At 44.2% G+C, this 15,968-nt stretch overlaps 2 protein-coding genes across 2 annotated transcripts; both read right to left on the reverse strand.

The window, feature by feature from the left end:
- Nucleotides 1-663: 663 nt before the first annotated feature.
- LOC120452262 (vesicle-fusing ATPase 2) lies at nucleotides 664-4,584 on the reverse strand. The gene is made up of 4 exons (XM_039636392.2): nucleotides 4,426-4,584; nucleotides 3,986-4,310; nucleotides 2,406-3,371; nucleotides 664-2,196 (listed from the first exon to the last, which is right to left on the reverse strand). Exons 1-4 carry the CDS (start codon nucleotides 4,533-4,535, stop codon nucleotides 1,342-1,344), a joined length of 2,256 nt encoding a protein of 751 aa, XP_039492326.1. The 5' UTR covers nucleotides 4,536-4,584; the 3' UTR covers nucleotides 664-1,341.
- Nucleotides 4,585-4,875: 291 nt separating this feature from the next.
- LOC120453610 (vesicle-fusing ATPase 2) lies at nucleotides 4,876-6,357 on the reverse strand. Its single transcript, XM_039638385.2, has one exon. It carries the CDS (start codon nucleotides 6,220-6,222, stop codon nucleotides 5,206-5,208), a length of 1,017 nt encoding a protein of 338 aa, XP_039494319.1. The 5' UTR covers nucleotides 6,223-6,357; the 3' UTR covers nucleotides 4,876-5,205.
- Between the last annotated feature and the right edge of the window lie 9,611 nt (nucleotides 6,358-15,968).

Consider the following 15,968-nt stretch of genomic DNA (forward strand, 5'->3'; position numbering starts at 1 on the left):
CAATCTTTGGGAAAACTCGATTTACTTGAACTATTGGGTAAATTACATCAATTAGCTTGTTGTTATCTTATTTGGTACACAGCAAGTTTATTTAAAAAAGACATTTCCATATCATCCACACGCATTTTGCGTTTTTCGAAAAAGCTTCGATCGAGATCCACAACTTGTAGCTAAGACATGCACCTGTCTTAGCTACTTTTGAAACCTAAAGTGATCTCACTTATGGATGTAAAATAAAAGTACATCGAATATAACAACCATTTAAAACTAGGCGTTCTCTGTAATCTATTATTAAATTTATAGTTCTCATGCAGAAAGTGTATGAGAATCGGTATAATCGCTATAACGATCCAGCCTCTTATGAACCTGGTTAAAATGTCCATTTGCTTTAATTCCATTTTGATTTAAAACATCAAACGGTTTAGGCAGCCTCATCGGATTTGTATCTTTTTCTGTTAGAATGGTAAATGCAAAACTCGTAAAAGACTTATAAAATACATCCTGTTGGTATCAAATTTTCAATGTAAATCTGTGCGTACAAATTCCTGGTGGACGTTCTGAGTCCTCAGTCGCTAATGCGAGTTCTTAGAGTTCGTTTGTTCATAATTATCCAAATTCAAAGCTTACCAATTATCTGACTATATCTCATAAGTTGGTCTTCAGTTACGGGTAAGTTGTGCGCTTTATTATGTTTTTAGTGAGACTTAAACGAAGTACGATGGTTAAGTAAAGCGTTAAAGTTGAATACGCCATTGTCAAACTCAGAATTGAAGACGGCTTTCCGATTGTATTGCGATTCAGTGATTCGCGTTTGATAGCTGAAAAACTCATTCATAATATTACACGAGGGTGGGTCGATTTGTTCTCTTGCAGAATCAGAATTGATAAAATTATACACTTCCTAAAAAAAAAACAATAAAATTAGTTGATTTCATATTTATTTAAGTGAATTCTCGATTCAGTTTAATAAGCTTGACTCCAACTAATTTCAAAGTTCCTCGGAAGTATAGCATTTTATGCAACCTCACTATGCAAGTCAGACGCTAATAATTTTCGAATACGGGAAACAATTTTTAAAAAGTTAATTTGACTTTATCTCACGTAAATCTCTTTTCTTTTCGAAGGACGAATTTGTGAAATGTGTACTCCTTCCCGAAACAATGTAAATACGGGTGTTCTTTAACAACCGAACAAAATACAATTTTAAAGTTAAACCTCCACCTTTCCAGATTGCATCAATCAAATCGACCCACCCTGGGTGTTTGGTAATGGAATGTAAGTTAATTAGAAGGCGTCGTTGAGCTCCACAATGGAAAGCCGCAGCTCGGCGATGGGCGGTAGCTAGTGCGATCTGGCCACCAAGTCCAGACCGCCCTCCTCCTCCATTTTGCTGAGGAACTTGATAACCCGCTGATGGGGCTCCGATTGCCGGATCATATCGATGAGGGCCAGCAGCTTCTTGATGCCTATACACACTCGCTTGCCCGCCATTTTCCTGGCAATGCTCTGCAGCTCCTCGGGACTGAAAAAATCCGTGTCATCCAGCACGGCGAGGACGTGCTCGGGGGTTGATAGATTGGACACATGCAGGACGGACGTGAAAGCCGGCAGCATTTCCATCTCCTCGAGAACATCTCGCCGGCTGGAAGTGCACAGGATCAGCAGTTTCCTACCCTTTGGCGGCTGCTTTTTCAGTAGAACCAGTAGGGCCTGCAGCGTGAGATTTGAATACCGGGGTCCGATCGGACCGTAGTCCAGCAATCGCTCCACATTGTCCACCACAATGCAGCTCAAAGTGGAGCGGTAGGCGTCGTCGAAGATCTTGCGGATGTGCAGGCACTTGGCGGACTCTGTGTATGCAACCATATCCTCCGGGGAGCAGACCTTAACGAACGGGAAATCGCTCAACTTTGCCAGATTAGCGGCCAGCGCTGATTTACCAGAGTTGGGAGCTCCTTCGATGAGAACCGACACTAGTCCAGAGCTCTCAGTGGCCTTCGCCTGCTGCACGGACAGCATTCCGTCCTCGAGGAGTTCGGTGACCGGTGGTCCCCAGTTTATAATACCGCGTGCCAGCAGATTCTCCAACATCTCCTGGGCTGCTCCGAAGGCGGGCTTGATGTCGTTGTCCAAGGCGTGCAGAAAATCGGCACGAGTAACACGCAGTTTTTCCATAGCCTCAGGATCCACGTGAACCTTGAATCGTAAAAACACAATTAATAATCGAAAACACTTTAGAAATAAGCTATAAAAATATAAATTGTCGAAAAAGCGAAATATCGAAATGTGGATAATGCGGTATCCACTCGATCGTTAACCGATTCTTTGGTTTACCGAAACCAAATTAAGCAAACGCGTAAAACGAAACCAGGAGTTAACTGAAATAAGAAGAAAACTTAGAAAACCTTGGAATCCGCCTTGATTAGCCGGTTCATGGCAGTGGATTGGGCAGCTCTAACCAGTCCCTCCAGCTCTGCGCCACTGAAGTTCTTTGTTCTGGCCGCAATTTCATTGTTGTCGACATCGCCAGCTATCTTGTTGAAGTCGCGCATCCGCTTGGTGTGGATGTTGAGAATCTGGACGCGTCCCTGCTCGTTCGGCAAGCTTATCTCCATTTGAACTTCCAAGCGGCCAGGTCGCAGCAGGGCCTCATCGATCATGTCCCGCCTGTTGGTCATTCCTATCACCAGGATGTTGTTCAACTGCTCTACACCGTCGATCTTGGCCAGCAGTTGATTGACGACCGTATCGTGGACTCCACTATTACCGGCCACCGATCCGCGAGCCTTGCAAATGGCATCGATTTCGTCGAAGATGATGATGTGCAGCCCACTGTTCGGTCCCAAACGCTTTTCCTCCTCCTCGGCCTCGGCGAACAGTCGCCGGATATTGGCCTCTGACTCACCCACGTACTTGTCCAGGATCTGGGGACCGTTCACGATCTTGGGTTCGCGGGCATTAAGCATGGTTCCTATTTGCCGGGCCATCAGGGTTTTGCCCGTGCCTGGTGGTCCGTACAACAGGATGCCCTTCACGTGCTTGATGCCAAGTTGCTCGACTAATTCCGGCGGAAAAACGCGAGAGGCGAAGGCGCGTCTGAAGATCGCGTTGAACTCCTTATCTAGGCCACCAATGCCCATCTTGCCAAAGTCCCAGTCCGGATTGATGATGGACTGGCGCACGATCTTACCCTTGGAGCGGCCCTGCAGGTTCAGCACGGAGTTCTCGGCCTTCTCGAACTGCACCACCGTGTTGCCGAGGATGCGACCGAATCGCACGTTCCGGGTCTTCGGTGCACTGTCTCCCACTGTTCGGGGATCCACAGCCTCTAGGGTTTTCACTGCCAGGCCCAGGAACTTCTTGTCTCTGAACTGAAAGGCGGTAAACACTCGTATTAGTAAATCAACGATTTTTTTATAGTTTAATTTCGTTTCAAGGGAAACCAAGCAGACTATTTTGGGTTCATAAGAAGGACCTTACAAATTTTGCGGACATTGTATGCGGAATTATTAAAGAAGATTTGGCAGAGAGCCAAATAGAAGATCACCAGAGCTACGTGTATGTGTATTTGCATTGCTAATTGTCGAGGGGAAGACTGCCGTGTTAATAGGGTCATTGTCTAATAATATAACATGCGATTTAGCATCTCATGCCAATCAAGACATCAGTAGGTATAATGTACATTCAATACCAATAACGCATACTCCCACTACTGATATTCGCCATGGAGCTTGTATGTAAGACTTTGTGTGAAATGAAACACAAGTGAAATTATCAAACTTAAGTAAACACATGGTGAAATTACAAATGGGCGCGTCGAGATTAATCGAGAACCCACGATGAATGGACTGGTACTTTTAGCTAGCTCTGGCACTTATCACTAATCCTCTCGAGATTTTTGCACTATGAGAAGGTTAAAAAGCATAGTTTCTATCCTGCACATCCCAGTACATCTAATTGAGCAGATGGATATCCACATTGGTACCTGAAAGACGAGCGTTTGCCCGACGGTCAGGGGCATTCCGGCGAACTGCATGAGGAACTCCTTGGCCATCTCGTCGGAGTCGTAGGGCTCCTGCGTGGTGGTCTTCTTCTGCAGGAAGTCCGTCTCGAAGGAGACCTGTGTTATGATATCGGCGCTGGCGTCGAATCGGTAGGGTCGCACGTCTATTTCCTGGTTGATGGAGAGCGTGGCCCACTTGCGCTGGACGAGCGAGAATCCGACGTGGCCGAGTGGCAGCTCCGGACCGCTGATCTTCTCCAGCGCGAATATGAAGTGCAGCCCTGGTCCCGTCGAGATGTCCACATATCTGCGAGGTTACAAGCGGTGTGTCATTGCCATAAGCCAATGTATCCAAAGTGACGCCCACGTAGTGAAAAGTGGAGGTGGAAAAATAACAGAAACCAACAAAAAACAACACTCACTTGACCTCCTCCGTGAAATCCGACACATTCACAATCGCCTTGTTGGTCAGGGATAGCTCGTCCGTGGGGCATTTGATCGCTCTCATCCGGTGGGCCATTTCAATTGACATTTTTCTGCGCCTTTCAGCTCAATTCAATAATATAATTCGGAATTGGCTCAGCAATCAGCTGCTTTCGCCCATCCCTGGTCTGCGTTCCGTGTGTATGCACTGTACGCGCGAGCAAAAGCTGCCTGCTGCGGCACTGCAAAGCACGAATTTGAATTCAATGGCGCGTATTTCCATTTTCAATTTTCAATCATAAACAAGTGATCAAGTTAATGCCAAATTACTTGAAATGTGTTTCAATTTCTAGGCTCTTTTCAAGAATACATAACTGAAGAAGAGAATCCATCAAATCTATTGTATCAGTAGCCATATCCGTTAGGTAAATAATAAATTATAAAATGAGTGGCATTTAAAATCTCTTTATTCTTGCTTTTGTATAGTAAGCACATTGTGTAAATTCTACTTAAGTCACGTCACATTAGCGGGCTGTTCATTTAAGTCTTAAAAACTTTGCATAGGATGCATATTGAAGTACAAAATAATATATGGTAATAAGTTTGTAAGATCGTTTGAAAGCGAGTTGCATTTCGTGGTTCCATGGTTCCATGGTTCCTTTAAATATAATGCAATACTGAATTATTAAATATGGAAGAGTTTGGTATGAACTGTAGATACAATATTGCATTTTGTAACCCAGCGCCTTAAGTCTACTGAGGTTCAAATGGCTGCAGAACTAGAATTTGTTCTCTACCCATCCCATTGCTTCGCCCAATTTCCGTAGGAATTTGCCAGGTCGACGGTCGGGCTCTATGGGATTCACCCATTCTATTAGGCCAAGCAACCGCTTGATGCCAATGGAGACGTTGCGGCCCTCCATGGCGCTCTCAATTTGGCGCAGCTCCTCGTGCTCGAATCGTTTCGAAGCTCCCACAATGGCCAAAAGTTCTTTTGGAGTGGAAACATTTGGCACATTGCGCACTGATGTGAAAACGGAAAGCAAGCCCAGCTCCTGCAGGACATCGCGACGATTGGTCGTGCAAATGATGAGCAGCTCGTGACCCTTAGGCGGTAGTTTCTTCAGAAGAACCATCAGCATCTGCAGTAACTCAGTGGAGTATCGCTTTCCCAGGGCGCCGTAACCGAGAATACGTTCCAAATCGTCAATGATGACACAGCTGCGCCTGGAAACATAGGCGTCTTCTAGGACTTCCTGAATCCTCTGGCATTTTTCGGAGTCGCTAAGTCCCAAAGGCCAATTCACCGATGATATGTATTTCACAAAGCGGTAGTCAGTGTTCAAAGCCATTTGAGCGGCAACCGTGGTTATGCCTGACTTGGGGTTACCTTCGACCAGATGGCATGACAGCCCAGGGTGCCCGGTAATCAGGAGGTTATCCTGATTAGGAACGGCGTCGTTAGATCTGCGATCAAAATATTCATATGGCATCAGCTGCTGGAGAACCTCCTCCTGTCGACCAAACCGGGGCTGAACGATCTTTACCGCAGCCAGAAGATCGACCTGGCTGACTTGCAGGCCCTCCGGGCATCCGGTGACGTGAGTCCGGACAATGGCTTCATGGAGGGCTTCACGTACCAGTTGGCACAGCTCGTCCTCCGTGAAATTTTCGGTTTTCATTACTATTTCACGAAGGCACACATCGCCGGCTACATTGATGTCATCCAGCCTTTTGATGCGGGAATCCAAGAATCCCAGGCGCTCCTCATCATTGGGCAGAGTGATGTTGACCATCTTGGCGTCCGGGTTGGCTTTTTTAGTTAAGAAATGCTCCTTTTTCTGCAAAAACCTAATGGCGAAAACTTAATAAAATGTGCGAAGTATTTTTTCACGATCAGCTGTTGTGACAGAAAGTGGTTTTATATGTTAACTTAACAGCGTGTAATCGAATGCGATATCTGCGATCGATTTTACACTGTAAAGACGAAGATTCGCTGAATGTGGTTTTTAAACCAATATTGTATCTTTTTATTATATATTTTTAAAGCTAACTTAGCTTTTAAACAATATTATTAATTGTAAAACTTATATTTTATTTCTTTTTGATTAATTCACTTCTGTTCGTCTGGCGCCTTCTCGAGAGAGTGATCGCACTGCTCGGTCGATAATAATCTATCGAGTGCCATTATTATCGATAGTTACAGTGTATCCTTATCATTAACTTATATTATATTTACACCATTTTACCATTACCATCTTCGTATAACGATACTTTGAACACATACCTATGCCTTCAAACAAAATACTGCTTTTCCACTTGACTTCTACTAGAGCGCGCGCAGTTTAAAAACAAACTAAACTTCAAATTAAACCAGCTAGAATTAGCTGCATGAAATTTAACACAGAATAAATATACAATAATTCCGCTCTATGTATTTTATAAATGTTTGTCAATTTAATATTTTTACGGTTTATGGCTGATATAAATAGCAATACCGATAGACTCTCTGTTTCGATAGTTGCGGCCGTTATAGTTTAAACGACTTCGTGATGAATGATATTCTTGAGTTTCGTTCCGTTTGCTAAAACATAGGCACACATTAAGAAATCCCGCTTTTCGGCTCTTCTGCTGGATGGCTGTGCAATTACTTGCAATATCGCATTTTTCTTCTTTCCTTGCCGCTGACCTCGAGCAGTTAATCATTCGCTCGATAATTGGATAGTGGATGTCTCTATTCGTTCTGGAGTCCCCCACAAATTTATAGCGTGCATTATATACGGACAGTTTAATTGGGTATCGACATTTATTAATTTATCCGGTCGGCCGGCTTTAGCGTAATGCCGGTAATTTGTTTGGCCCATCCGAATTTGAGCACTCAAGGCTTTCAACACTCCCCATCCGCACAGTTTCCCCTTTCTTTTCCAAGCCATTTGCATGCTCCAAAGGGCCGAGACTCGCGTCAGCTATGCACATTAATTAGGCCGCTTCATTAGACACATGTCCATCAAGAGTGGTCCAGGACCAGGTTCACGCTCCGGACTCGAAGACTGCGCCGCCGGCCAGGGAATATACTGCATATACACATATGCATATATCCCGATCCGATCCGAGCCTGACTGCCTCTCGTGTTGCCTGTTTTATGTAATTAAGCCAGGCGCTCACTATTTAAATTGCAGCCGGATGGCGAGGGGAAGTCGAGAAGTCCAGGAGAGGCAGCGTCAGCGGCACTGAAAACAATTGGGTGCTAAATTCAATTAAAGCTATTACAAGCTAGTCGTGTTACATATGTACATAAGTTGCCAAATGTTCGACAAACCCATCTTAAAATGAATAACATTACTAATGAATAACATTACTATTTTCAACTGTAAAAGAGACGATAATATATATATAGTTCAATGATTGTTCAGTTACGTTACATGTTAGCTTAACTAAAGATTTCCCCACCTAACCTTAAGTCACAGCATTACGTCGAATATTTTTCGTGACGACTCGCATTGAATTTTCCCCAGTGCACCCCACATGCGCCCGGGTGCATCACGAATCGGCAATTGAGGGCCAGCAGAATCGGCTTGAGGATGGGGCCATGGCCAAGTGCAATTTGCAGGCAGGGCAGCAGCCTCCGCACCGAGATCCGCATCGAGATCCGCATCCTCGCGAGGAGATCGAGAGTCGAAACTCCAGACGTTCGCTCGTCAGCGCTTGAGCCAATAATTATGGTTATTAATCGGCCTGGGAATTGGCTGCTAATTTGCAGTTTAGTTACAAATTCTGGCCGCCAGCGTGCAATTACCCGCCTAAATTATAGCCTCAAAATAAACAAAACACCGCAACGCCAACGAGAATCGCTGGACGCGATGGTCAGTTCACCTAACTCCAGAATCGCTCAGCAGTCGGGAAAGGTCACACCACCGAAGGGGCATCACACGGAAAAAATTAAACGATGGTAGAAAGTATTATATTATATTATATAGATCAGAATTGTGTCTATCCTAAGTCTAATTAAACCTATTTGAAAGAAGAATGCGGAAGAGAAGCAATATTTTAAAAATATTATTATTACTTACATATCTATGTATATGGTCATACATTTAGCATGCTGTTTTGTTGGCTCATAAACAATTTCAATACGATTTTCAATACTTCTTCTCTGTGCAGCATGCTGGAGATCATTGGGCCTTTTGCGTGTTTGCTTATCACGAGTCTTATCGCCGATTAGGCCGGGTCAATGCCGCACCGTGCGGCTAATGACGCATCCAGAGCGGCGTTGCAAGTGGTCCAACTCCTGGCAACTCCTGGCACTCGTAATTAGACGCCAGTTCTGGGGCGTTACTCAATCAAGAGTTGATGGCACAACCCCTTTCCGTCCGGAGCAGCAGCATCATCATCATTATCATCATCATCATTACCATCCTCATCGGCGGAGGAGCTGCAACTATCCTGCCGCATGATCGGGCCCAACTACAACATAATTTCCAGACGTCGACGCGTCAGTCCTCCAATTTCGGAGGCGCGCTGGCAACACTTTTGGGCCACCAAATCAAATCGTGTGCTGTTTATTTAAATAACCATAATTTGGCGCACCATCGAGGGCCCTGCTTAACCCGCTGGTGCCCCCCCCCTCACCCCACCGTAACTCGCTGCTTCTGGGGCTATTTATTAACCCACACACTCAGCGCAGCCGCAGCCGCAGTCGCACCGAACCAAACTGAACAATCTGAACCAAGGCGATCCTTGGCTTTTATGGCCTGGCACATGATTTTCCCGGGCTGTGAGAACATAAAAATTCAATTTAATATGCTCCCCTAAGAACTTCGTGGACTCCCCTCCCATCTCCCTCCCCGCCTTCTGATTTGGCTGGAAAGCGTTTTGTCGTTGGCCAGCATTCAATGAAGTTCAGTTTATTATGGTGGCCCATATGCAATCAAACCCGGTTATGTCAGTGCAACCAAATTTGTCGTGGGTGTTTGTTTGTGGCATCGTTTTGTCCATAATTATAGTTGCATCGATTCCAATCCGAAAACAGCATAAAATCTCATTCGAATTGCTACACTTTATGTTGCATACTTTTTGAAAACTGACCGAATGCATTCCAATGGTTTGTAAACATCGTGTAAAAACAACTTTAGCTAAATCTTATTCAATTCTTAGTGCTGAAATATAATAAAATGTAAATTTAATTTAGGGTTACTTTAAAGAAACGTAATCGAACTTTTTGTTTTAAATATACAGAAAGTGTCAAGTGTTCCCGGAACTTCATGCGTTAAGCAATCAATGAAAACTGTTATAAACCAAATTCCTTACTGCTTATATGCATTGCATATTGAGCCCAGCACATATCGGTTTTGGCCAAGTGCCAGGACATAACGCTCTCAATGCCATTATAAGCAATTTATGATCCCACCGTCCGAGCGCCCAGACGTCCAAGCGTCCAAATGTCCGAAAGTGGCCAAGTAAATTGGCCCGTTCGCTGGCTCCGATAATCTGCGAAGATCTTTTGCCTAAGTGGATCTCTAGTTGGATGGCTGGTGGACTCAGCACGTCAAGTTTAGAAAAATGAGCTTGTTAACGCTCCATGATGAGCCCAGTTAGTGTCTAACCCGGAGCCAGATCGATTCGCTCCGATCGTTCGCAGATGGAGATGGATGTGAATATGCCCATCCATAGGCCCATCCCATAGGATACCATTCGAACGATCAAATCCGATCCCATCCGACCCAATCAGACTGGAGACTCATCATTAGGGCCCTGTGTAAAATTACAACACGATAACACGTAATCATTAGCGTTGCTCCGGGACGGTGTGAGCAAACAATTTTAGGGGCCACGCAGATCCGAAGCCAGTCCCTGAAGCCCCCCACCTCCGTTCCATTGGCCGTTTCATTATCAAACTGGCCAAAGAACATAATTTGACTAAGGCCAAACATTTGGCAACAGCAACAGTAATAGCCACAGCAATGCGAGGGCCAATTTGCAGTTCTCGACGAACTGCCAGTGGTAGTCCGTCTATCGATCACGTTTCGAACTGAAAGGCACGACCATGACGACCGACAAGTCGACTCTGCACAGTGGCTAGGCATACCCTGTAAATATTGTTCTTGATTCTTTTTTCGTATATTTTAACACTCTTAAAAAATCTCAGCCATTTGTGTATCCTTATTAGAGGTTTACGCATGCAAATAACAAAACTAAAAATCATTCAATAATAAATTGAATGTTATAAAAGAAGTTATAAAATATTCATGATACGTTTTTCACAGGTTACATTAGGTTAGTTTAATTATTTTCTAGTTGTGTTTATATTTAAAACGTAGACAAAAACCCATTTTTAAAGATACTCTGTATAATTGGAAATATTTTGTACATTAATGTTAATATCTGTCTACATAACTTCAACTTCTTGTTTCTCTCTTTGTTTCTTTTCATTAAAATATGTTTCTTATATGTATATATTCTTATATTTTAGAACTTTGCATATATGTTATATGTATATGGATATATTTAATATGCATAATTTTAAAGTTTTAATTTTAAATTTTAAAAACTCCTTAACCACAGTGCGGTGCGTCTTCGTGGATAATGCGGCGCTTTGCGGTTGCAGTTGCAAAGTTTGTCCAAGACGCCAATGCGAGTTGGAGATGGCGGGGTGGTGCGGGGGCTGGCTGACAATTTAGAACTTTTATGCAATTAATTGCAACAGTTTTGTGGCAGGAATGTGCCCCGAGGGCCCCACCTCCCCACCTCCCCGGCTCCTCGTTTCGAGCCATTCTGAGCTATTCTGCCATTCTGAACCGTTGCTGCTGCCGTTCTAACCACTTTTGGGCCGTTAATTTAAAAATTGTGCTCACGTTCCTGCAATTTGCGGACCACCCACATGCAAATCCGCCGACGAAGCACTATATATCTTCTCGATCCTTCTCGGGGGGCTTTATTCGCAGAAAATTAGCAGCCCGACAGAGAGTGAGCGCAATGCAATTTGCAACGAGCATTTGATTTGATTTGATTTGATTCCAGTTGAGTTGAGTTTCTAAGAGTCTGAGTTTCCGAGTTTCGCAGTTTGCATTGGGTCCGCTGTTTGTCTAATTTGACACTTGGGGCTGTTGTGCAATTGGCCTTATACGAGTAAGTAGGTGGGTAGAACGTAGCCAGCATTATGTGGGTGGGTGCGGGGCTTTGTTAGCTTTCCGTACTCAAAGATTGCCTCTTGCAATGGGTGCTAATGCTGGGTTTTGTCTCGAATTGGCCATCTTGTGTGTATGATTGAATCAACTTGCTGGCGGAATTATGAGTGGCTTGATCTGCGATTGCTGGCTGAAGAGCTTGTTAGCTAAAATGCCAAATGGATGATTATTTTTAATGAGCGCATTGCAATAATGGTAAGCGGTAAGTAATCAAGTTCTGCATGGCTCTTTATAAGTTGAAAGTTGATAGCTGACATGATTGCTGAAGTATATTAATAAAACCTATTGAAAACGATGTTTAATTTTATATTTATATTTTTATATTTTTATTTATATTTTTTATATGAACGTTTTAAGAAACGAAATGAAAATGGATTGAAGGATTCCATTGCGAATGAAACTGCCTGACAAATTAGCCAGAGAACGAGTTAGGTGCCAGTCCAGAAACCAAAAACGCCGGAGTCGGATTCAAATTCAGCATCAGCATCAGAATCGGAATCTGAATCAGATCCCGAGTCGAGTCAAAGTCACAGTCGCAGTCAGAAAAGCGACAACAGCAACACGAACAACATTTACGATTGGCGGCTGGGCTAGGCTTCCTTGTATGGCCTGTCACAGCTAGTCCAAGTCCAAGTCCAAATCCAAGTCCAAGTCCATATCCAAGTCCAAGTCAAAGCCGAAGGAGTCGGGGCCTTGGAGAGTCTCCTGGTTGAGTTGGCCAGTCTGGGCCAGGCACTCCAGTCCGAGTCAATATATATTCCGAAAGGAATTCCGCAAATAATTGCAGAGCGGCCAAAACTTATGGCGATTGTGTGGCCGCTCGGCTAAGCGAGGCTCACTGAAAGAAAATATTTGATCCCAATAAAGGCTTAATGAAATACGATGAGAAATGCGACGAACTCTTAGCTTGCATGTAATATGTGTTTATTTATAATTGTGAATAATATTCAATTTACATTTAAACCATCCATGCTCATCTTGACAAATGTTTTATATATCATCCTGCTTCTAAAACTTCGCACTCTTTTTTCTCAGTGCCGAGTGGCCTGTCCAGCGGGCGGTTCACGTCGCATACATCACGTGCAGCCAGCAGCCGCGAACAAAAACAAAGCTGGCAAAAGGAGCATAAAAACGGCAAACATTTCGAATGCAAATAAAAAGTCGCGCCAATAAACTAGACTTCGCGACGGCGGCGCAGACTCAGACAATGGCAATGCAACTGGGATGGAAACTGGCATGGAAACTGGGATGGAAACAGGGACTGAGGAGAGACAGTGGGACCTGGCCACCGACCCTGCAAATCCGCGACGTCATGATGTCTCGCTGGGATTTGGATTTCAGCCGGATCGCGCCCCACCCGCCCCCGCCGTCTTGCAGATCGCAAAATTGCATACAAATCGCTTGTTTGGTAAATTTAACATAAGCGCGTCAGTAGCGCCTCTGGTCAGTGTCCGTGTCCGTTCCTTGGGTCCATGTGGCTCCTCGAGGCGAGTTTGGAATAATTTAGGGAGGCCAAGTGGCGGCCACAGGCGAAACAATCAGCCGACGGCACAGTGGTTCCAAAACTGGGTGACTGTGTAACAATAACTATGAATTATCATATTAACAACACTTGAGTTTGGTGAAATTATAACAGATGGAAAATTTGATTAGGTGTGGATGGAACTAATCTAATGCTTTATTCTTCAAATGCTAATGTACATAAAAATTATAATATATATTTCATTTCCCCTTTATTTTTCAGACTTTAAAGAAACCCTCTGAATGGTTACCTTCTAAGAATGCATTACCTTCAAATAAATGGTATTATGTTTGTCTGGCTTGATACCACAGTTCAGTGGGTCTGGGGCTTATCTTGTTAGGACGGGCTGACTGGATGACTGGGTGACTGGGAGACTGGGAGACTGGCTGACTGGTGACTGGCCGCTCCTGTCCTGTCGTGTAGGCATCATGTAAAACGCATTCACTCGACCCCCTCGCCTACGCCACTGTCCCTGCTCGAATATGCGACGCATCCACGTCGCCGCGCCTGTTGATCAGTGTCGTTGTTGTCTTGTATGTTGCTGTTGTTGTTGCTGTTGCAGTTGCAGTTGCTGATGTGGCTGATGTTGCGGACTTGCTGTCGTGTTGTTGCTGTTGCTGTTGCCGCCGTCCATTTGAGTCAGGCGTTTGGGCGCTGCAATTTGTTTGAGTTACGGCGCTTGTAAGCACACTTTAAGGATCCATTGTATTCCAATCAATAAGCCGGGCATGACAATGAGACAGGGACACAGACCCGGGTTCGCAACTCCTCAACTCCGCAACTTCGCAACTCCCATTCCCATTGAATGTCGCAAATGTGCGTCTTTCTCTTTCGATTGGAGCGCCATTGTCGCCGCCTTTTGGGTCCTTTGGGTCCTTTGGGTGTTTGGCGAGCACCTCGAATTTGGCATTCCTTCACCGGGAGTATTTCAGATTCGCCGGACTCGAAGGGGAATACATTTATAGGATTGGTGGTGCTTACATTTCTTGCACTCAAGGCTACTAAACATTTTTATTTACATTTAACATTAAAGCTGTATACTTTAAAAGTAAATATTTCCTTGAAGCTTTAGGCGTTTTATAAAAATACAAAAAAAAACCTATGCCTATACCTATTATCCCCCCATGAACTAATCCAAAGATAATACTCCACTTATCCATTTGCAATTCTAATGCGTTGATGTGATAGTCGCATCGACTTCCTTGATCGATTCAGTGATTAACTGGATTTGCATTTCCCAGATACCCGTATAGCCAGATACCAGAGCATTAGCAACACCTTTGTGGCAGCTCCAATTGCCACCTCAGCAATCACTCTTGGCCCGGCCAATTGACTTCCAATTAAATGTGTCAAACGACATAGACCGTTAACACGCCAAGTCTGGCATTGAGACCACTAGCTGCTCTGATCTGGTAAAGGAATATCGGATGGTTCTTGGCCTGAATTTCATTAGCATATCATACGAGCGGAGCTGCAGAAGGAAGCTCTTCAACAAAGACTACAATCAAAGCCAAATTTATGTGCAGCTACCAGAGTTTTCCATGAACACTCCGCGAAATTTGTGTGCAATGGGAGAAATTACAGTCCCTAAAAGGAAAACCTGTTTTTAGTCACTTTAAAGCACTTAAAGATAGTTAAATAATTTAAGGTTAAGAATATTCAAACAAAATATTATTCTGAATATTATTTAGAATGCATTTTTGGCGGTGCATCAGTGCAGTTGAATGGATTAACGAGGATTAGTAGCCTTGGCAACCGCGCACAATTGGCCATCTCTGCCTGGCTGAAGAACTGACGAACTGGCAAACTGACCGAATGCCAGACTGACTGCCTGACTGAATGGCTAAATGACTGAATGACGAACGGACGAATATCCGTGGAGGAGCTGAGCTCAGCTCAACCTCAACTGCAGCTGATGGCATTTACGATAAATTTACGCAAGTCATTTGACAACGCTGCAACTGCAGCATCATTATGCAGCCGACGGCCAGGCTCAAATATGCACAAATATGCAAAGCAGCTACTGATGATTGTCGAAAGTTGTTAGCACAAGAGCAACAGCAAATGCAGCAGCAACAACAGCGACAACAACAACAACGGCAGCAAAGAGGGCTGCAAAACAAACAAAATGTCGCACATTAAGCGGCTGAACATATCTCAAATGTCACGTATACGTCATGTCGGCCGCTCTGCTGACGAGGCAGCGGCAATTAATTAATCCTGCACTCCGCGGCCAACTCACTTGGCCCGGCTAACTAACTAGACAGCGACTAGCAGGTTGCAGGCTTCGAGTTGCACGTTGCCTATTGCCTATTGCCGGGTCCAGGGCTCGAGCACACATCTTCATTCAGAGCCCGGCAGTTGGGCTCATTCATGACTCCTCGGCTGGCATATTAAATCGTGTCTAGGAACAGGTGAAGATGTTCACATAAATTACCACCTCTTCATTAGCCGGGCTTACTGGGAGCCCAGAACAGTGGGCTTAAGGCTGTGTGCTTTCTGAAAAGGAATTTGTTATTGTTAATAAATTTCTATTAAGTTTATACTCATGATAAAAAAGTATATACATAAATTCACGTTTTTGTAATAAATTTGTAGTTCCTATTTTGTTGCAGAAACAGATAATAATTTAATTTATTTAAAATACAAAAATAAGAAATCTATAGTAATGCCATGATCCTTGGCCACCGTGCGGCTTTCTGAGCGGGCTTAATGGAATTTAATTTCTTGTTAGCCACAGCTAACTGCAACTGCATCGCGATAAGACCTGCGTGCCTGACCCCATAAGCCGGGATCCCCGAGTGGAGTAGGAGCTGGAGCTGGAGCTGGAACCATC

This window comes from Drosophila santomea, chromosome 3R, assembly GCF_016746245.2.
Source record: "Drosophila santomea strain STO CAGO 1482 chromosome 3R, Prin_Dsan_1.1, whole genome shotgun sequence".
In the NCBI taxonomy this organism is placed as follows: Eukaryota; Metazoa; Arthropoda; class Insecta; order Diptera; family Drosophilidae; genus Drosophila; species Drosophila santomea.

What these genes read in the sequence shown, in the direction of transcription:
- LOC120452262 (XM_039636392.2), bottom strand. Translation starts at nt 4,535, where the DNA reads ATGTCAATTGAAATGGCCCACCGGATGAGAGCGATCAAATGCCCCACG. An exon ending in GGCAAACGCTCGTCTTTCAG is followed by an intron (nt 3,372 to 3,985) that starts GTACCAATGTGG and finishes ACCGCCTTTCAG; the next exon opens with TTCAGAGACAAGAAGTTCCT. An exon ending in TAATCAAGGCGGATTCCAAG is followed by an intron (nt 2,197 to 2,405) that starts GTTTTCTAAGTT and finishes TTACGATTCAAG; the next exon opens with GTTCACGTGGATCCTGAGGC.
- LOC120453610 (XM_039638385.2), bottom strand. Translation starts at nt 6,222, where the DNA reads ATGGTCAACATCACTCTGCCCAATGATGAGGAGCGCCTGGGATTCTTG.